Source organism: Hyperolius riggenbachi, chromosome 5 (genome assembly GCF_040937935.1).
Source record: "Hyperolius riggenbachi isolate aHypRig1 chromosome 5, aHypRig1.pri, whole genome shotgun sequence".
Classification (NCBI taxonomy): Eukaryota; Metazoa; Chordata; class Amphibia; order Anura; family Hyperoliidae; genus Hyperolius; species Hyperolius riggenbachi.
In genome coordinates this window covers 368,361,182-368,384,169 of record NC_090650.1, presented here as the reverse complement: position 1 = coordinate 368,384,169, position 22,988 = coordinate 368,361,182, and the positions used below count along the sequence as shown (strand labels likewise).

The 22,988-nt window shown below is 44.6% G+C and overlaps 1 protein-coding gene across 3 annotated transcripts in view; it reads right to left on the bottom strand.

Moving 5' to 3' along the window:
- Window positions 1-306: 306 nt before the first annotated feature.
- ZC2HC1A (zinc finger C2HC-type containing 1A) overlaps window positions 307-22,988 on the bottom strand; it is a 141,085-nt gene continuing 118,403 nt past the window's right edge. For all 3 annotated transcript variants that reach the window (XM_068234843.1, XM_068234840.1, XM_068234841.1), the window contains one exon: window positions 307-580. In XM_068234843.1, coding sequence (XP_068090944.1) covers window positions 394-580 — 187 coding nt within the window. In that variant the 3' untranslated portion in view covers window positions 307-393. The remainder of the gene's footprint in view (window positions 581-22,988) is intronic.

The following is a 22,988-nucleotide window of genomic DNA, read 5'->3' as shown; positions in this document are numbered from 1 at the left end:
ACAACCCAGCATGCCCTGCAACTTCCTTTGTGCTGCAACGTACCAAATAAGAGTCAACTTTGTAAACTGGGGAATGATCATTTATCAGCAAGATAAGTAATAGAGATTTTAACTTTTGGATTGCCTGATTAGCATCCTTATTACTTGTTTACCAGATCAAAATAAAGAATTGATTTTTGATTTTATGCCCGATAGTTACTCTTTGATGTTCTTTTATCTCTAAAAATGACCCTGAAAGAAAGATCAGAATTAGCTTACAGTTTGCCCGCAGGCACAGCATCATTCCAGTTATGCAGGTACCATATATCCAGCAACAGCAATCCCAAGATTTTTATTAGTTGAAGTGAGCAGTCTATACGTGGTTGGCGTCATGTGACATAAATAGATATCAGCTCAGACAGTCATCCTTCTGACGCCACATTCACAGCAGAACTTTGCCCACTGGACGGGGTACTTGGTGCCACACTCGTGACAGAATTTGGTGGGTAGGCCCATTGCATTGTTATCTTCTGGCTTCATACGTCCCCCATTCACAGCATCTGTGTGGTCCACAGCATTGGAGCCAGTTCTGCCGTCAGGCCTGGAAGGTTAAAAATGCAAAACAAGTTGTTATTACTGAAAATACATGTGAATGGTAAATATACAATACATTGAATCAGAAAGTTTACATGTAACAGGAAATAAGAGGCTCAAAAAAAAAATGCAATATGAACTAAAAGCTTAGAACCTGACTTTGCATGTTGTACTTTTGCTAGCTATTGGTACAAATGCCAAAATAGTGGTGACATGATACCTGAGAACCTGAGGTACTTTGGGCTGAGGGTCAGGGCACACACCTGGCCCCCCAAGTTTGGCGGTTCTTTTCCTTCCATTTTTTTTTTTTTACTATGCCCAGTAGCGCAAAGCCACTCGTGCCCGGAGAAACCGTGTGCTGCTGGGCTGGTGTGGACCATATTCATGTATGCACTGTACAGGCGCAGCTATACTATGCGAGAACATTTCCAACAAGCCCATCAGATAAGGAAGTTTTACCTGACTCAATGGTAAACACAGAAGCAAAAGAAAGAAATCATTGAGGCCATCAGGAAGTTGAAAAATGGAAAAGCAGCCAGACTTGATAATATTACAGTGGAATTATTAAAAGGCGATATGGAACTTTCAGTGGCGCTTTTGCAGCCCCTGTTTGAGAAAATCTGTATGAAGCATCAAATCTCAATGGAATGGAAAGAGGAACTTCAGCCTAAACAAACATACTGTCATTAAGTTACATTAGTTATGTTAATTAATATAGATAGGTAATATAATCTCTTACCCACACTGTTTTAAAAGAACAGGCAAATGTTTGAATCATGGGGGCTGTCATTTTTTTTTAAATGTGTTTTTTTTATTGTTTTTAAAGTCATGAATAAAAAAAAACATTGTAACATATATATATATACATTATCCAATGTGATCTGGTGTGGAGACAAATATGGCAGCCATAAATTGGATGAACAGCAACGTAATATTCAAACAGTATACTCCCAGAGTCCCAGGTACTGATAACAATGACAAAAATGAATAGAACAGGTAAGAGAAAGAGCAGAATATAAGCAAACATTAACCACTTAACGACCGCCTAACGCCGATAGGCGGTGGCTGGTCGCAAGTGGATTTCCATGGAAAAGGCAGCTCTCTCGAGCGGCCGTAGGCTAAATGTAAACACCCGGGGAAGAAATCCCTGATGTTACAGCATACGGCGCTGCTGCCACATCCTCTGATTGGCCGGGGATCACCGTCGTCTGATAGGCTGAAGCCTATCAGAGGCGGTACAAGACGGATCACCGTCCTGTACCGCCCATGGGAAGTAGGAGAGGGTGGGAAGGAGAGGGAGGGCGGAATAGAGTTGCGGATGGGGGCTTTGAGGGCCCCCCCCCCCCCCCGCAAGGCACAAGGCAGCGGCGGCGATCAGACCCCCCCCCCCCCCAGCAGGACATCCCTCTAGTGGGGAAAAAGAAGGGGGGGGGGGGGGGGGAGTCTGATCGCCCTGCCTAAAACCTGATCTGTGCTTCGGGCTGAAGAGCCCACGCAGCACAGATCAATCAAAAAGGGGCCGGTCCTTATGTGTTTAAGAGGAAAAGGAAAGAGATAAGATAACATATTCTGGGGTTCAACCCATGCCAGCCAGGATATAAGTGCCATGACTATGTAGGGATGGAAGGGGAAGGGTAGATGGGATATCAGGGGAGGCATAAGACCACGATTAGGGGTGGGAGGAAGGGGGGCAGCCATCTTTTTATTTGCAAGGAGGTGACAGAGAGCATGAGACACAGTTACAACTGTCCTGTATCTTGATCACCCCTCCCAGCTGCGTGCGCTAGGCTTCAATTCTCAAATTCAAAATAAAAAACAAAACAAATTTGTGCCAAAACAGCAGAACGAGAACAACAACATCAGGAATCCCATCATGCAGATTTCTTTGATTGGGCGAGCTTAGCTTCTGTGCAGCTAAAAATGAGGCATTGGTGCAGGGGCGTTGCTAGGATTCTAAGAGATCCGGGGCACTTTTGGGCACTCCAGCTGGAAAATGGGTGTGGTCATGCACCAGAATATGGGTGTGGAGCCTCATTTACATGAACTTAACAGCAGTCTAAGTAGGCCTGACCAGCAAAATGTTGGATGAAGCCCCCCTCTCCATTAATACAAAAGAAAAATCAAAATGCAGCATATCACATAAATAGGCAGTGTCATTTAAACATGACTAGGCAGCGTTACTTCTGTTCTGGCTGGTCTGGCTTTCTTCTGGGCAGGCTGGCCTGCTGCCAGGTTATCTGGCAGTTCCCCCATAGCATTCCCTGGCCTTCTAGTGGACCCCCTCCCATTGAGGTACCGCAAATCCCAGCATGCCCCCACAGAAGAACCACAGTTCCCTGCTTGCCCCCATAAAAGGCATCACAGTACTCAGCATGGAACCACAGCACCCAGTATGCCTACATAGAGGCGCCACAGCACCCAGCGTACCCCCGACTGATGCATCACAGCTCCCAGCAAGCCCACCTTTAAGGCACCACAGCTGACTCTTCCTGGGGGACATTAGGGGCACCCCAGAATAAATCCAAGGCATGTGCCACTAACCTTTGGGGCTAGCAACGCCCCTGGGCTTCGGTAAGAAAAACAAAGTTCTGATGCTGTGAAACTGTTAAAGAAACACCAAGCCTTTTCACTGCTGCTGAGTAGATTTTTAGTCTGGAGGTTCACTTTAAGGTGCCAAAAAGGGTGATATGATGTGCGATAACTGGCGAAGAATCACTCTGCAATTCAATGCAGTCTAGTGACAGTGGATGGTGGTGTCATTTCTGAAAACAAAAGCTGCATCAGGAAGGCAGCCTTTGTACAACTGCATCTAAAATTTATATTTCCTGAGAACTCCTTAAAAACTAAACTCAAAATATTCCAGAGCAACATGAAAGCAGTCCTCCTGTATGGCTGTAAGACATAGAATGTGTCAATGGAGATATCAAGAAGCCTCCAAAGTTTTGTAAATCACTACCTTAGAATAATATTTAAAGGAAATCGGAGACAAAAAGAATAAAAGCGTTTATACTTACCTGGAGCTTCCTTCGGTCCCCTTTATGTCATGAGCTCCCTTATCATCCTCCCGGGACGCCCTGATCCTCTGCTGGCCAGCCCGGTCTCGTCCTCCAGACCGTACTGCGATGCACAACCCTCATCACATTCCCATCGCCAGGAGTGTTCTGTGCCTGCAAAAACTCTCCTAGCAGTTGGAGTGCATGCACAGACTGGGGCAACTGGAGAAGTAGACTGGGCAAGCCAGTGGAGGATCGGTGCATCCTGGGAGGATGGCGAAGGGATATTTCAGGTACCCTTTAATATACAGTGGCCACATATAATTTCAAATTAAGAATTGTGGGAGAGAGCCAAAGAAGAACACATGGATTTACAGATTAAATGAAGAAAGTGGGGATGGATTGGCCACACTCTTCATTAAAGGGAATGTCCAAGCAAAATAAAAAAATGTGTTTCACTTACCTGGGGCTTCTACCAGCCCCATGCAGCCATCCTGTGCCCTCGTAGTCTCTCACTGCTGCTCCAGTCCCCCGCTGGCAGCTTTCTGACCTCAGAGGTCGGCGGGACGCATTGCGTACATTTTTACGCATTCCCGCTAGTGCAGGAACATTAACACATACATTTTTACGCATTACTGGTTTAATGCGTAAAAATTTACGCATTAAACCAGTAATGCGTAAAAATGTATGTGTTAATGTTCCTGCACTAGCGGGAATGCGTAAAAATGTACGCAATGCGACCCGCCAACCTCCGAGGTCAGAAAGCTGCCAGCGGGGGACTGGAGCAGCAGTGAGAGACTACGAGGGCACAGGATGGCTGCATGGGGCTGGCAGAAGCCCCAGGTAAGTGAAACACATTTTTTTATTTTGCTTGAACCTTCCCTTTAAGAAAAAAAGTCTTAAAGGGAACCTTAACTGAACGGGGGGTAAAGAGTTTCACTTACCTGGGGCTATTACCAGCCCCCTGCAGCAGTCCTGTGCCCTCGGCGCCGCTCTGGTACCCTCTGGTCCCCCGCTGTCACTTAGTTTCGTTTTTGATGACTCACCAGTCACCGGCCGCCATGCGTATTATTGGACGCATTCACCAATGCAATTAGCGGTATTGCGGACCGCAACGCGTACAAAAGTACGCGTTGCCGCATCCCGCACGCGTAGATATGCGGCAACGCGTATTTTTGTACGCGTTGCGTATGGACGCATTCACCAATGCAATTAGCGGTATTGCGGACCGCAACGCGTACAAAAGTACGCGTTGCCGCATCCCGCGTGCGTAGATATGCGGCAACGCGTATTTTTGTACGCGTTGCGGTCCGCAATAGCGCTAATTGCATTGGTGAATGCGTCCAATAATACGCATGGCGGCCAGCGACTGGTGAGTCGTCAAAAACGAAACTAAGTGACAGCAGGGGACCAGAGGATTCCAGAGCGGCGCCGAGGGCACAGGACTGCTGCAGGGGGCTGGTAATAGCCCCAGGTAAGTGAAACTATTTACCCCCCGTTCAGTTAAGGTTCCCTTTAAGATGGAATCCCCAAGGTAGAAGAAAAAGAAAGACCAAAAGCAACTTGGAGAAGAAATGTGGAGGAGGATTTAACGAATGCAGGTACATCATGGACTGAGATAGGCAAGATAGCGCAGAACAGGAAAGGGTGAATAGCATTTATAGAGGTCCTTTGCTCCAGTGGGAATACGTAAGAATTACGTTAAGTAAGTCTTGTAAGATATGTTCAGAGGAACCCTATACAGGAATGGTGGACTTGAGGAGGATTTGGAAAGCCTCTGAATTATCCAGTCTTTCCTATACTGAGATATCTTTTTTTACTTCAGGTTTACTTTGACCCTTAAAGTGGTCTGAAACTTCCGGCATAACATTCAATAAAAACGTGTTTTCCTACTTTTTATTACTCATACAGTTATCATATTTGCTTTTGTGCATAAGCAATATTGTCGGTTTACAAATAACAAGTTTCCAAAGTGCAGTTTATCGTGCCCTAAAAGCTGTCATTGCATTTTATTTAAACTGCTTTTTATTATATATTAACATCTTCTAATGAGCTATTCTGTGCTGTTTGTGTGCTTGAAGCACAGAGAGCTTCACAGAGAGCACCTTTTCACTTGTTACACTGTTACACAGTGTTTACACGCATTGTAACAACATTGGAATGTAAACAAAGATACTGTTATCTCCAGTTTGGATGCAGATTTGAAGCTGAATAGCAGGACAAAGTGCTTTGTTTAACCATTTCAGTAATGTTCTGCTAAAAAATAAAATTCTGGGACAGTAGTTTTCAAGTTGTGAGGAATCTTTTAGAGCAAAGTAGAAATGCTGGCTTTCAGACCACTTTAAGGTAGCCATACATCTAGCGATGTATGGGCAGATTTGACCAAGAGACAAATCTCTCTCTAATTGAACATGATAAGAGAAAGATCTGTCAGCTGCCCATACACCACAAGCCGATTTCCAATCAATTTCATGCTGAAATTGATCCGGAATCGGCCCTGTGTGCTGCCTCGCTGCTGTACCCCCTGATGCCAGTTGTGCCAAAGTGTATACATTACCTCTTTGCGGCCTCAGCTTGTCCCCCGCTGCTCCCCCCCCCCCCCCCCCCGTTTCTCAAACTATCTTCAGCTCTGGTATTCTTTAATAAAATTACTGTCCCACACTATACAGTGGTTTGCAAAAGTATTTGGTCCCCTTGAAGTTTTCCACATTTTGTCACATTACTGCCACAAACATGAATCCATTTTATTGGAATTCCACATGAAAGACCAATACAAAGTGGTGTACACATGAGAAGTGGAACGAAAATCATACAGGTTTCCAAACATTTAGAAAAAAAAATAACTGCAAAGCGGAGTTTGCGTAATTATTCAGCCCCCTGAGTCAATAGTTTGTAGAACCACCGTTTGCTGCAATTACGGTTGCCAGTCTTTTAGGGTATGTCTCTACCAGCTTTGTACATCTAGAGACTGAAATCCTTGCCCATTCTTCTTTGCAAAACAGCTCCAGCTCAGTCAAATTAGATGGACAGCGTTTGTGAACAGCAGTTTTCAGATCTTGCCACAGATTCTCGATTGGATTTAGATCTGGACTTTGACTGGGCCATTCTAACACATGGATATGTTTTGTTTTAAACCATTCCATTGTTGCCCTGGCTTTATGTTTAGGGTTGTTGTCCTTCTGGAAGGTGAAACTCCGCCCAAGTCTCAAGTCTTTTGCAGACTCAGAGGTTTTCTTCAAAGATTGCCCTGTATTTGGCTCCATCCATCTTCCCATCAACTCTGACCAGCTTCCCTGTCCCTGCTGAAGAGAAGCACCCCCCGAGCATGATGCTGCCACCACCATATTTGACAGTGGGGATGGTGTGTTCAGAGTGATGTGCAGTGTTAGTTTTTGGCCACACATAGCGTTTTGCATTTTGGCCAAAAAGTTCCATTTTGGTCTCATCGGACCAGAGCACCTTCTTCCACATGTTTGCTGTGTCCCCCACATGGCTTGTGACAAACTACAAACGGGACTTCTTATGCTTTTCTGTTAACAATGGCTTTCTTCTTGCCACTCTTCCATAAAGGCAAACTTTGTGCAGTGCACGACTAATAGTTGTCCTATGGACAGATTTCCCCATCTGAGATGTAGATCTCTGCAGCTCATCCAGAGTCACCATGGGCCTCTTGACTGCATCAGCGCTCTCCTTGTTCGGCCTGTGAGTTTATGTGGACGGCCTTGTCTTGGTAGGTTTACAGTTGTGCCATACTCCTTCCATTTCTGAATGATCGCTTGAACAGTGCTCCGTGGGATGTTCAAGAGTTTGGAAATCTTTTTGTAGCCTAAGCCTGCTTTAAATTTCTCAATAACTTTATCCCTGACCTGTCTGGTGTGTTCTTTGGACTTCATGGTGTTGTTGCTCCCAATATTATCTTAGACAACCTTTGAGGCCTTCACAGAGCAGCTGTATTTGTACTGACATTAGATTACACACAGATGCACTCTATTTAGCCAATAGCACTCATCAGGCAATGTCTATGGGCAACTGACTGCACTCAGACCAAAGGGGGCTCAATAATTACACACACCCCACTTTGCAGTTATTTTACAAAAAAAAAAAAAGGGTGGAATCATGTATGTTATTCGTTCCACTTATCACGTGTACACCACTTTGTATTGGTCTTTCACATGGAATTCCAATAAAACTGATTCATGTTTGTTGCAGTAATAGGCCAAAATGTGGAAAACTTCAAGGGGGCCGAATACTTTTGCAAACCACTGTATATGAAGAGCCACAACTTTTTATCACCTGGGTACCGCAGGTAATAACCAGAGCTCTTATCGGTTTCCATTTTTCACATTAATAAACACCACCAATTGTATTATGCACATAACAATTCACATGAGCCAATCACTAACACTAGCAAGATTGTTGGAGCTGAATCCAGTCCCACGAGTCAAAGGCATTTCTAAAGTCCACAACACAGGTCAATGTTTCCTCATTCCCTGTATTGTGAACCTTAGTAGTTCTTTGCAGAGTAGATGTGATCAGTGGTGCAATTGTTTGACATGAATCCTGGTTGAAGAAGTGACTCTTGTAGATGGGAGGTAATAAAGTCCTCGATGCCAAACTTCAGGGAAGTGACTAGCGTACAGGCCGCAATACCATCATCATGGGGGATGTTACTGTACAGGGACTCCACGTCCATAGTGGCCGGTATTGTTCCCTCAGGTACTGGGCCAATGGCTGTCAGTTTGTTCAGGAGGTGGGTGGTATCCTGTATGTAGCTGGGTATTTTACAGACAAGAGGTTTCAAGATGTTTTCCAGCCACCCTGAGATGTTCTCTGTAAGAGTTCCGCTCTCTGAGATTATGGGCCTCCCTGGGTTTCCCTTTTGTGGATCATGGGAAGCATGTAAAAGCAGGCTGTTCTAGTCTCTTCAGGGATAAGGGTCCTTACATGTTGTCTGACGTTTGCAGGCAATCTGTTAATCTTATAGCGTGCCATCCTGTAGCCTTTTGTGGGCATCCCCCATGATGATGGTATACCGGTAAAGCCTATTGCTGGACTGATCAAATTCATTCTCACTCATAATTATTTCACGTTTGGACAGGACCTCTATTTACAGCAGATGGGCGTGGCAATGGGTTCACGATTTGCACCACAGTATGCAAATCTCTTCATGGCCAAAATCGAAAAACAATACCTCAATGCATGTCACAAAACCCATGACCTACTTTCGTTTCATTGATGATATTTTAATCATCCTGGTCCTGGTGAAGATGATCTTCTCTAATTCCACAGGAACTTCAATGCCTTCCATCCTACAATCAAATTGAAACTTACCTACTCTGAAACAGAAATTAACTTTCTGGACACCACCATATACATCAGGGGTAACAATCTACAAACGTCTGTGTATTGCAAACCTACAGACCGTCCCACATACCTAAGATATGACAGTTTTCATCCCAAGCACATTAAGAACGCTCTAATTTACAGCCAGGCTATAAGGTACAACCGGATTTGTTCTGACAGGATGGACAGAGACAAGCACCTGGATCACCTTAAAGGGATACTGTAGGGGGGCCGGGGGAAAATGAGCTGAACTTACCCGGGGCTTCTAATGGTCCCCCGCAGACATCCTGTGTTGGCGCAGCCACTCACCGATGCTCCGGCCCCGCCTCCAGTTCACTTCTGGAATTTCTGACTTTAAAGTCAGAAAACCACTGCGCCTGCGCTGCCGGGTCCTCGCTTCCACTGATGTCACCAGGAGTGTACTGAGCAGACACAGACCATACTGGGCCTGCGCTGTGCGCTCTTGATGACATCAGCGGGATCGAGAACACGGCAACGCAGGCGCAGTGGTTTTTAGACTTTAAAGTCTGAAATTCCAGAAGTGAACTGGAGGCGGGGCCGGAGCATCGGGGAGTGGCTGCGCCAACACAGGATGTCTGCGGGGGACCGTTAGAAGCCCCGGGTAAGATCAACTCATTTTCCCCTGACCCCCCTACAGTATCCCTTTAAGAACACTTTCATTACACAAGGTTACAGTCCTCCTATGACTGAGGCTCAAATCAGGAAAGCCAGCATCATCCACAGGACTGAACTCCTGAAATATAAGCAAAACCAGAAAGAGGATTGTGTCCCTTTGGTTGTCACCTACAACCCACACCTGGAAATCTTAAGGAGGATTGCTAAGGAACGTCATCCTGTTTTACACATCACAGACTAAGGAAGATATTCCCTAAACCTCCCCGCTTGTCATATCGGCAACCACACAATCTAAAACAGAGGATTGTCAGGAGTTCTTTGAATAGGCCACAACAAAACGGAACATCACCCTGCCGACAAAAAAGGTGTGGGACCTGCAGACACATTTACTCCACTGACAGATTAACGATACCAGGTTCACAACAGGAGTACAGAATACAAGGCACATTTTCCTGTGGGTCCACCAATCTGGTATATCTGATCATGTGTGCTAAATGCCCCAATGTTATGTACGTGGGAGAAAATGGACAAACTCTGAGCAAACGTATGAATGGACACAGGCACACTAGTAACGATACCAAATCTGAACTCCCAGTTGCTACACACTTTCGTTCCAACGGACACAGCATGGATGATCTTCGTGTCACTGCCCTAAAGGGTGGCTTCAAAATGTCAAATGATCGATTAATAGCAGAAACAACATGTATAAATTGTTTCAAAGCGGTGGATAAAGGCTTGAATAAGGACAACAACTTTTTATATTGGTATAAGGCTGAGGATATTTAATGCCGGAATCTCTTTCTCAGCCTATATAGCTACACTTGTGAACTCAGAATTTATGATGTCTTTGTGACAATCTAACTCCTAGGTCTGTGAAAGTGGTGTAAACAAGGATTCTTATCTCAGCTAACAACCTCCCACCCCATTTAGATGTTCTGTTTCACTTATGGCATATTAATGACATGTATTTATGCTTAAAAAAAAAATCTATGTATACCCTTTTGATGTAGCATATATAAGGCCCAGTTCACATTACAAACGCTGAAAAGTGAATGGGACAGCCACGCGTTTTGGCAAAAAATGCGTGCAGCATGCGTTCCCGGACCGCACAGGTCCGGAACGCACGCAGTGTGAACATCAGACAGTGCACTCTATGCACTGTCTGATGTCGTGCGTGTCGACCACCTGCACGAGTTTCCAAAGCGCTGTTGGAAACGCGTGCAGTGTGAACGGGGCCTAAAGCGGTCTGTACCATCAGCCTGAAAGCAAACAAGATTTAAGCCCGACGAAGGCTGCAAAGCTGAAAGCTTGCTTAGTCTTTTTAGTTAGCCAATAAATGGTATCATCCTTATTTAAAACTTGCTTTTACTGATGGCTAACAAGGTACAATACTCTACTACTACTCCACCTAAAATGGCTTTTTTAGATATCCGGCAGTGTTATTTTATATTTAAATCATGTTTTTAAGTTTTTACTGTTCCATTGTCTCTGCTCAATGACACCTTCATTGAAGTGTGCTAGTATGCTGAAATCTATGAAATATTGACCCTTTTTATCTTTTTCCTGCTCTCAAAAGCCATTTACTGACGGGAAAGTATTTTATGGCTGTAATTACTTATCACTGAGGGTTATGCTATAGTCTGACCCAGTTCGACCCGGTCCCGACCCTGGCAGAATCTTTCACTTGCATACCTGATTTTTAACTTTTTCAGGCAGAGAAAGAAAAAAAGGAACACAGCCTAGTTATTTCTGAGATTGGCACTGTACATACACGTCTATCTCATCATGTCACCTCGGTTGTCCTTTAAGGTTTTCTTCTAAAAGGCAACTTGATATTGAGTATGAATTGGACCCTCCATCTTTACCTGAGAAAATATGATGGAAATAGTTGACTTAAATATAAACTGAAGGGTCCTGTACTCCCCAACTTTGGCTCCTATCAATACTTTGTTTCCCCCACTGGTCTCATCACCATTGTAAGAGGGACTCCAAGAGGGGCGGAAGGACTAAGGCAAGAGAGAAAACCGAGTGTCCAGGACACAGGAGGAGACACAAGCCAACAACAGGAGACCCAGCAGTGGAGTGCTGAAGAAGTAGCAGTCTCCATTTATAGGACCTTATTTTTAGCCATAGACCCTGAACAAGCATGCAGGCCAGATGTTTCTGACGGAATTAGCCACATGCTTATTTCAGGTGTGTGATTCAGACACCACTGCAGCCAAGGAGATCAGCAGGGCTGTCAGGCAATTGGTATAGTTTAAAAGGAAATACATATCACAGCCTCTATCTACCTCTCCTTTCAGGTTACCTTTAACTTTATCCTGATGTGGCAGTTTCCTCTCTTTAATGGCTTTACAAACTCTCAACTTCTTTTTTAGTCTTTTTCTATATTGGACCTTTCCATCTCACGAAGGAAAAGTAATATCAAAATCTTGGAGACAGGAAAAGAATCAATGTCTCAGCGATAAAAAACAGCAATAAAACCCAGCCTGAGGTTTCAGGATGTTAGATAACAACTAAAATTGTAATAACATAAAGAGACATTGAAGCGAAAAAAAAAAAAGATATATTTTGTATGTTTAGTACAGCTAAGAAATAAAACATTAGGAGCAGAGACATAAGTCTAATATTGTTTCCAGTACAGGATGAGTTAAGAAACTCCAGTTATCTATACAAAAGAGCCATTGAGCTCCACAACTTTCAAAGTCGCAGTGAGCTCTGTCTTCTCAAGCTTCTTATCTCAACTGTCAGTCACTGTATTTTCATTTCCTCTGCAGAGAAGGGGTTCAAAAGTTCACTAGCCTGCTCTGTAAAATCATTTAGAATGCTGAGTAATGTGTAAACTGCAAATATTATAGAATTATGCAATGTTATAAAGAAAACTATATAACTTAAAATAAAAATATGAGAATATTTTCCTTGCTATTAATGTTCTAGTAATTATCCGTACTACACAGCCAATTCATTACATCATAATTTTTTTTTTTGCTTCAGTGTCTCTTTAACCTCCTTGGCGGTAACCCCGTGTGTGACACGGGGTAAGCCGCCGGAGGGTGCCGCTCAGGCCCTGCTGGGCCGATTTTAATAATTTTTTTTTTGCTGGACGCAGCTAGCACTTTGCTAGCTGCGCCAGCACTCTGATCGCCGCCGGCCCCTGCCCGATCGCCGCTATCTGCTGCGGCGCGGGCCCCCCCCCCCTCCAGACCCCAGCGCTGCCTGGCCAATCAGTGCCAGGCAGCGCCGAGGGGTGGCCCGGGACTCCCAATGACGTCCCGACGTCAGTGACGTCGGTGACGTCATCCCGCCCCGTCGCCATGGCGACGGGGGAAGCCCTCCAGGAAATCCCGTTCTATGAACGGGATTTCCTGATCGGAGATCGCCGAAGGCGATCGAAGCGGGCGGGGGGGTGCCGCTCAGCAGCGGCTATCATGTAGCGAGCCCTCGGCTCGCTACATGATTAAAAAAAATTTTTTTTTAAAAAAAACTGCTGCGCTCCCTCCTGGCGGTATTTTTCATACCGCCAAGGAGGTTAATGCCTAGAAGAGTACAGGATAAATGAAAGATGCTTCAGAAAGGCGAGAGTACTTGCTCCAATAAGTGACCACTACTTTAAACTCTAGGTCTAATCTCAAAATCTCTGAGGGGTTGATTCACAAAAAAAAATAAAAAAATTGCGTGAGTAACCTCCTGTTACTTGCAACATTTCCACAGCATGTTTTAAATGTAATGTCCTGCACGCTACACGCCATTAGCCATGTAGCTCGCAGAACCATAGGAGCGCACGCTATTAACTTAAGCCTCCTTCCTGCTAATAAGGAGTGCTCTTCTCCTCCCGCCCTGAGCCCCTTTGGGTCCAATCACTATAAAGGACGTGATCCCCGCACTCTGATTGGCCCAATAGGCTGCTTACCAAGTGTCCTTTATTTTTGTAGGCATAGTTGCAGTCTTCGTGAACTGTCCCGAATCTCCTGAAGTCCCTGCCCTCTGTTCCAATGAAGAGGGTAGGGAGGAGGTGAGCCCAGAAATACAACCATGTAAGGGGGAGGGGCCAGAACTCATCATAATAATAAAAACAAGAAGCAAGTATGATTTTTCAGTGTAGTTTCATTATTCCTCCCCAATGCTTATTTTAAATGTAATACCAGCCAGGGCACTATCTCCCGTGTCTGTGTGGGTTTCCTCTGAGCACTCCAGTTTCCTCCAACAAAAGTTCATAGGCTTTCCCCTAAAATTGGCCTTAGACTACGATGGACATATGACTATGATTAGGTTAGAGGTTAGAGTGTGAGCTCCTCTGAGGGACAGTTAGTGACAAGACTGTATTTACTCTTTACCACGCTAAGGAAGATGTTGACGCTATATATAATAAAAATAATGCTTTTTCAATTCTGCTTTAAAGTGAATCTGAAGCAAAAATAAACGTATGATATAATGAATTGTTTGTGTAGTACAGCTAAGAAATACAACACCAATAGCTGAGAAACAAGTCATAGATTATTTCCAGTACAGGAAGAGTTAAGAAACTTCAGTTGTCTATAACACCCAATATTTACTGGATATTTTTTTTATAAGGAATGCCTATAAATATACGTTACATAAGTTGCTACATAATCAAATACACCTTTCCCCGTCAAAAAAACCCCCAACAAAAACAAAAAAAATCTTCCAAAGACTATCCTAACTCATGGAAGACAATTTAAGACTACTATTATTTATTTACTGCATGCCAATGGCTGAAATACCTCATGTTTTACCGCATGTGCTTCCGGAAATGCAGAAAAATCCTTCAGAATTGCTAAAAAAAAAAAAAAAAAAAAAAAAAAAACACAGGAAAATACCACATGAGGTATTTTACCAATAAAAAATTATTTACCTCACACAGCTACCAGAATTGAGGCCAATGTTCTATAAAAAAAAAAATAATTATATAACTGAAAATAAAAATATGATACTATTTCCTTTGCTACTAATGTTCTATTCATTATCCGTACTATACATACAATTCATTATAGCATACGTTTTTTCCGCTTCAGTGTCACTTAGGCCTAGTGCACACCAGAGCAGTTCAGAAGCGTTTTTCAATCCGCTTGCGGATGTGGAAACGCTTGGATAATGTATTTCAATGGGCTGGTGCACACCAGAGCGGGAGGCGTTTTGCAGAAACACATACTCCCGGGCTGCTGCAGATTTTGGATTGCGGAGGCGTTTCTGCCTCCAATGTAAAGTATAGGAAAAACGCAAACCGCTCTGAAAAACGGCACTTCAGAGCGGTTTGCCAGGCGTTTTTGTTACAGAAGCTGTTCAGTAACAGCTTTACTGTAACAATATATGAAATCTACTACACCAAAACCGCTACACAAAACCGCAAACCGCTAGCTGAAACGCTACAGAAAAAGAAGAAAAAGAGTTTCAAAATCTGCTAGCATTTTGCGGATCTGCTAGCGGGTTTTGGTGTGCACCAGGCCTTAGAGCTATATTTCAGCATGGTACTATAAAGAGGGTTGACTATGCTCTGATGGAGAAAAAAACTGTACATGAAATTGTGTGGCGCATCTTGCTGGTGATATCGGTTTTATTTTTGCAGCAACAATAAGAGCCAAGAGAAATACAAACTTTGGATGCCAAGTTTAGAACAACAGAATTAGGAGCACTTGTGCTGTTCCAGTAACTGGCTGTGTTATACAGATAAAGGATTGCTTCCTCCCACATAGCTTGTTCCTTATAACAGAGACAAATGAATAAAATACCTCTATCATTTTTAGTTTAGTTTTACAAGCAGCCTTGAACACTTTCCAATTCCCAGACCTTTGCTTGTAAACTTGAAAACACAACTGATGTTTCAGTTCTTCTAAAAGTAACACTGTGGCAGAAGCATGCAGTTACCAGGGTTTCAGCATGATCATATGAACAGGAAAATATCTTCTTCTACCTAGACTTAAAGGGTACCAGTGAGAAAAAAATAAAAGATTAAAGTTAGATGCGTACTTTAGTGTCATCCATCATCCTCGAACGTATCTATCCAGCGGTGGGACCCGTAGAACATATTCGGCAAGAGCTTTTCTCACTGGTGTGGTGGCTGGATAGTGTAATGGTTAAGGGCTCTGACATGGGAGACCAGGGTTCAAATCTCGGCTCTGCCTGTTCAGTAAGCCAGCACCTATTCAGTAAGAGGCCTTAGGCAAGTCTCCCTAACACTGCTACTGCCTATAGGGCGCGTCCTGGTGGCTGCAGCTCTGGCGCTTTGAGTCCGCAAGGAGAAAAGCGCTATATAAGTGTTTGTCTTTGTCTTGTCCGACATGTTTTGTGATCTCATCCTCCGTATACAAGCACAGCTGCACTGCACAGGTATGGCCCACACAGTGGCACAGAGCAACTCATGCATGGCTTTTTCCTTCGTGCACGAGTGGCTCTGTGCTACTGCGCGGGAGCACGTTCACAAAGAACCGGGTCCCAGTGAGCATCAGCGTAGATCATTCAGAGGCTTCCCTCTACTGAGGTAAGTATCTAATTTTACTATTGTCACCCACAGGTTTGCTTTACCCACTTAACCTCCCGCAGGGCGAGTATATACTGTACACCCCTGACAATCTCAATTGAGCTCCCAGGGGCGTAGATATTCTTCCCTGTTTGTGTCCGCCTGTCACGCACATGCATGTGTATGCATGCGCACGCAAACACACACGGCCCCCCACAGTGAATCAGAATCAGATTTATTTCGCCAAGTGCAGCAGTTGCCACACTCGGAATTGTTTGTGGTACACATCGGCATAAAACATAGTATTACAAAGCATGCAATGACAGACAAAGAACAATAAAACAACTTAGTGCAAGCAAAACATGTGCAGACAAAAGACTTTAGGGTATTGTAGTGCAAAAACTACGTGCGGAACCACGGAAAAGTACATATTTATTTAGGCCTGGGTCACAGATGTTCTATTTAGTTTTTCTGTGTGTGTGACTTGAGTTCAGAAGGCACACTGCTTGGGGGAAAAAGGAGTTCCTGTGCCTGGAGGTTTTGGTGGAAATAGCTCTGAAAGCAGGACCAGCAAGGTGCACAGAGCAGATGGATAAAGCAGGACTAGCAAGGTGTGCAGAGCAGATTGGGGATTAGGAACATATGTTCCTAAACCCAACCTAAGGTCTCGTTTCCATATAGCGGGCTTTCAGGGGCGCTTATGGAAAAACGATTGCAGGGACATCAGAGAGTGCATAGACTGCACTCACTGATGTTTCCATTCATGCGCGGCGACTCACTGCTCAATCGCCGCGCATGGTTTGCTGCATTACGGGGAGCTTCAGCCCACATTTAGTATAATGAATGGGATCGCATGCCCCGTTCCTGGAGTGACTCTGCGCTGCATGGAAACAAGCCCTTAGTGCTTAAAGGACCACTATCGCAAAAAAAATTTAAATTTGAAATACATGTAAACACATACAAATAAGTAGTATGTTTCTTACAGAGTAAAATGAGACAAAAATGACTTGATTGCTGTGAATAACTTCCACCAAACTGTATTCTGACTGAGAAATCACTAGTTTTCAACACACTTTAAGAAATCAAGGCTTTAATGTACAGTATAAGGCAGTGGTTACTCAGTCCCCCCATATCATGGCACTGCTGCCAATAATTATTCATACCCCTGGCAAATTTTGACTTAACCTCCCTGGTGGTATGGACCAGCTGAGTTCGTCCAGCAAAAACTTGCAAAAATCGTTAACGACGAGCTGAGCTCATCCATGCTGACAGGGAGATTTCCTGTTTCTCTTCCCCACCGGCTGCATTTTTTTCTCATCAGAGGGATTCCCCAGGATGGCTGGATGCCTGACTGCACGCTGTGGGTAGTGATCTGTGCTACCAACAGCGTGCAGAACAAGCATCCAGCCACCCTAGGGAATCCCTGGGCAGCCAGCGGGGCAGGGAATGTGCGGGGTTCCCCCTTGTATGCGGAAGCTATGTTGGCGGGGGGATCCCCCTCTGTGCGGGCGGGGGGATCCCCTTCAATGGTGGCTATGTGAGCGGGGGGATCCCCCTCTGTGCGGGCGGAGGGGATCCCCCTTTAATGGTGGCTATTTGGGTGGCCTATCCCCCTTCTCCCCCCTCCCTCCCGAGTCCCCCCCCCTCCGTCTCAGCCCGTTGAGTAAATCGGGGGAAATCTCCCGAGGGCTTTCTCCAGCGACGGCTGCGGCGTACACCCTCCTCCATCTCCAAAGTCTCGTTCTCCGTACAGTTACATTACGAGACTTGGTGGCGTCACCAAGTCTCGTAATGTAACTGTACAGAGAACGAGACTTCAGAGATGGAGGAGGGAGTGCACTGCAGCCATCGCTGGAGAAACCCTCGGGTGAGTACACCTATTTACTCAACGGGCTGAGACCGGGGGGGGGGGGGGGATTGGGAGGGAGGAGGGGGGGGGGAATAGGCCACCCAAATAGCCACCATTGAAGGGGGATCCCCCCGCCCGCACAGACGGGGATCCCTCCGCCCACATAGCCACCATTGAAGGGAACCCCGCCGCCCACACAGAGGGGGAACCCCCCGCCCACATAGCCACCATTGAAGAGGATCCCCCCCGCCCGCACAGAGAGGGATCCCCCCACCCACATAGCCTCCACATACAAGGGGGAACCCCGCCCATTCCCTGCCCCGCTGGCTGCCCAGGAATTCCCTAGGCTGGCTGGATGCTTGTTCTGCACGCTGTGGGTAGCACAGATCACTACCCACAGCGTGCTAGGATAGGGGGGGGGGGGGGCATCTGGCAACCTATAAATCTGGCTAAACACCTGGCTCACTATACATCTGGCTGCACATCTGGTTCACTATATACCTGGCTGCACATCTGGCTCACTATATACCTGGCTGCACATCTGGCTCACTATAGATCTGGCTGCACATCTGGCTACCTATACATCTGGCTAACTATACCTGGCTGCACATCTGGCTACGTATACATCTGGGTCTTATACTCACCATTGGCGTGCTGATCCTTCGTCGCGTACCTCTGATAGCTTTCCCAGTGCCTTCTTCCTTGTCCCTTGGTGGATTTTGCTTCTCCCTCTGTGATCACATGTCCCCCGTTGATCGGCGTTGATGACACCAAGGTCATGGGCGTTGATGACAACAGCGTCATCAACATCTTGCAGAAAACACTTTTTTTAAATTAAATTCAATACAATAACCTGTATTGAATTCAATTTAAAAAAAAAAATTAATTGAAAAAAAAAAAAAAAAAATGGTTGAAAATTATTGGAATTTAATTGAAACACTTTTTGCACAGAAATCCAGGGGAAATAGAATGCCAGGGTGGTTAAAGGTACTTGTATTCAACAAGCAAGTAATTTTTTTGACGGAATTGCCATAGGTGTCTCCTAATAGATAATAAGACAATGTACAACAGGCATTATTGTGGAAAAAAACACGTCTCAGTTTTTATTTACATTTGAGCAAAAAGTGTCCAGTCCAAAATTATTCATACCCTTCACAAACTGTCACAGTCTGTGGGAGAATTTAAAGTTCTATACCATTCCAAATAGTCCAAGCTGTTCTAAAGCATCGTAATTACCCTGGTTATTTGGGAACAGCGGTTTTAATCAACTCAACAGGTGAAAAACAGCCGCTCTCTGCAGTAGGTTTGTGGACAGTTATGGCTAAGACAAAGGAGCTCAGTGAGGACCTGCAGCTAAGCATTGTGGCTGCTCACAAGTCAGGAAAGGGCTACAAGGCCATTTCTAAATGTTTTCAAGTTTCAGTGCAAAGTATTATTAGAAAATACAAGCTGTTCCGCACTGTGGAAAATCTCAGAGGATGTGGTCGGAAGCCAAAAGTGGAGGATAGTGAGAAAGGTGAAAAATAATCCAAGGATCACCACCAAGGCCATCCTGGTGAATCTGGGCTCTGCTGGTGGCAATGTCTCAAGGCAGACAATCCAATGGATACTGCACACTGCTGGGTGTACGGATGCAGACCAAGGAGGACGCCACTTCTCCAGATAAGGCACACAAAAGCTTGCTTGGCCTTTGCAAATACTCACCTGGACAAAGGAGAAGACTTCTGGTCTTCTGTGTTATGGTCAGATGAAACAAAAATGTAATCGTTTGGTCACAATGATGTTTCCTTCATTTAGTGTAAAAAAGGAGAAGCCTTCAACGCAAAGAACACCATCCCCACTGTCAACCATGGTGGTGAGAACCTAATGCTTTGGGGATGTTTTTCTGCCAATGGACCAAGGGAACCTAATGACAGTAAACAGCAGCATGAAAAAAGAGCAATACACGAGGAGTATCAATGACAATATCAAGCAGTTTGCAGAGAAACTTGGCCTTGGGCACCAAGTGGATATTTCAGCATGACAATGACCCAAAACACACAGCAAAAGTGGTGAAGAAATGGTCAGCAGACAACATCGTTTTAGAGTTGCCCAGCCAGAGTCCTGACTTAAATTTAGGTGAAAATCTGTCGAGGGAGCTAAAGATCAGGGTGATGGCAAGAACCCTCCAACCTGAAAGATTTGGAGCTCATTGCTAAAGACGAATGGGCAAAATACCTGTGGAGATATGCAAAAAGCTGGTCTGAAATTATAGGAAGTGATTGATTGCTGTAATAGCCAATAAAGGCTTCTCTATTGATTATTGAGAAGGGTATGAATAAATATGGAGAAGGACACTTTGCGCTCAGATGTAAATAGAAGCTGAGATGTCCCCCCCCCCCCCCCCCACACACACACACACAATAATGCCTCTTGTCTTATTATCTTTTGGGAGACACCTATGTAATTTTCCATTAAAAAATTACTTCTGGGTTGAATAAAAGTAACTAAGTCAAAACTTGCAAGGGGTATGAATAATTAAGGGCAGCACTGTATATATAAACATATATATCATATATTTCATTTAAATTAAGACATCCCCTGAAAGTAAGCCCTACCAGGAATTTTGAGCATGCTTAAAATATAAGCCCTACCCTGGAAATAAACCCTAGCGGCAGTTAGGGGAAAAAGTATGGCAACTTATCTTTCTACTGGAGCCGATAGTCTTGCAGAAGGACTCACAGGTGGTTCGGGTTTAGACATCAGAGGACAAGGGGGAAAGTGCGGCATGGAGCTGGGATTAAGAGGAGGATTCAGGGGGACATTAGAGGGCATGGAAACACCAAGAGGACATAGGAGGGCACAGGGAGACGAGTTAGAGGAGGGCATGGGGACAGAGGGGTACACCAGGAGGACACTAAGGCCCCATTTACACTTAATCAGTTGCTCTCAGTTATAACTGAAAGGTCAACTGATTTTCAAAGTAAGTTCCATGTTTTCCTATGGCACCTTTCACCCTTAACGAGTTTTAACTGAAATCTTTTTCACAATGCACTGCTATGGAGAAGAAAAAAAAAAAACCACGTACCAACTGATTAAGTGTAAACGGGGCCTAAAGGTACAAGGGAAAAGCAGGGGCACACAAGAGGTGGATCCAGGATCCAGTGGAGGAAGAGGCACAGTGGGAAAGAAAGGCAGGAGGACACACAGCACAGGAACGTGTGTGCTCATAGAAATATAAGACATTGCCTGAAAATAAGCCCCAGCACATCTTATTTTGAAAACATGGATATAATATATATATATATATATATATATATATATATATATATATATATATATATATATATATATATATATATATATATATATATATATAGATATATAGATATATATGCTTCGAAGATCCTTGACTTCTAGGATTGTGAGGCTTCCTGTCAAGCATGTGACGGCTGAGGTATAAGAACATTATAAGAACAGAAGTTCCACCCAAAACTGGAAACTCTGTGTGTTGTGGGAGTTGGAAGGTCACCGAACAAGCCTTTCATCAGATACTTCCTAACATCTACATAACAGTGTGGGCAGATTTTTTTCAACTGAAGTTAAGTAGAGTTCACACAAGTAAATGTGCAGACATCGTGCACGTCGACTTCCCAATACCAGGTGTTTTTGTCTGCATTACAATGAACACATTTTAACAAAGTAGCTAATGATTTTAATTGAAAGTATGCTTATGGTGTGCAGATAAAAGCTGCACTGATGCAAGTCAAGTGTCAAAAATGGTTAAACTGTGTTAGACACCAAATATCTGGATGCTCAGTGAAACGCGATCAATGGGTCCTGTGGTGTGGAAGTGAAACTGGTTTTAAACCTGGGCAGAGAGTTGAGGTGCAATGCCCTCCCTTCCCTACCGCCAAAAACGAGATTTCTATGACCCCGCGGCAGAGTCCGCCGACAGGGTCAAATGCATAGAGCCCCCCCCCCCGCACACCCTCCACCCTGTGATGAATTCCCTGCAGGACAAGAAGCATGTCACTGGGATTCCCAAAATCCCCATCATATTTGCATCGTTACGCAAATGTAAAAATTCTGCATCAGTCATTGACGTACATTCATTCCGCCGATGCATCACCGTAGAAGTGGCACAGTACACTGGCCCCATACACTTTCTTTACTGTTGCATTACCCTGCGTGCAGAAGGGGTAACGCAATGCAAAAAAATGTGGCCAAGTGTAAAAGGGGCTGGAGAAATACCAATCCCTTGTGAATTAGAGATACAAGAACAAAAAAAATACCTCAGAATTTTCTATCCCACTTGGACAGTTAGTGGATACTGAAAAAGTGGGGGAGCTCCAAAATTCACACAGAAGGTGGGCTGTGGAAGAGTTTGCATTGTTTAGAAAGACAAACTGCTCCCATCTGATTACACCAAATGAGTCTACACATGGCCAATCCCCCAGGCATTCAAATGGTGTGGAGAATACCCCATTCTGCAGACAAGACGAGGTTAGCTACAGATTTATGGACCAAATATCAAGTATTAAAATGTCACGCTACTTCAGCTACACACAGGAGCAAATTCACTGACTGTTTAGCAAACTTTGTACTCTTGTTTCCCCAAGAAGGTGAGAAACTACACCACACAGGTGTGGCAACAGTCCTGTACTCATCCATTCCATTTTACATACATCTAATAATGGTACCCAAGTAAGCCTTGATATCTGTTCATAAATACCTTCCTCAGCTGCAAACAAAGGCTGGAAGGTGAACTGCACAGTCCTGTGAGGTTGAGAACAGGACTGAGTGAAGAGATAATTAGATGCCGGTCTGCATGGTTTAAGGAGGATGAGGGCTGCTAATGTGTGTTAGTGAGCTACAGGGGGACACATAACTGCTTGTGCTGCCAATACAGTCCTGCTGAGCTATCTGGATCACTTGACAGAACAATACACTTTTGGACAGGTAAGACACAAAGTAGGTAATTTGGGGGCCGGTGCCCGTGTGGCTAAACAGGTGCCACATAGTTCGCAATGCTAATTGTGACTATACAGGCGCTCAGGGTGTAATTTGTGAGCTGTCGGATCCTGATAAATATTGGTAGTAGGTGGCATAGATATTGGCGGAGATTGCAGCCAAGGGG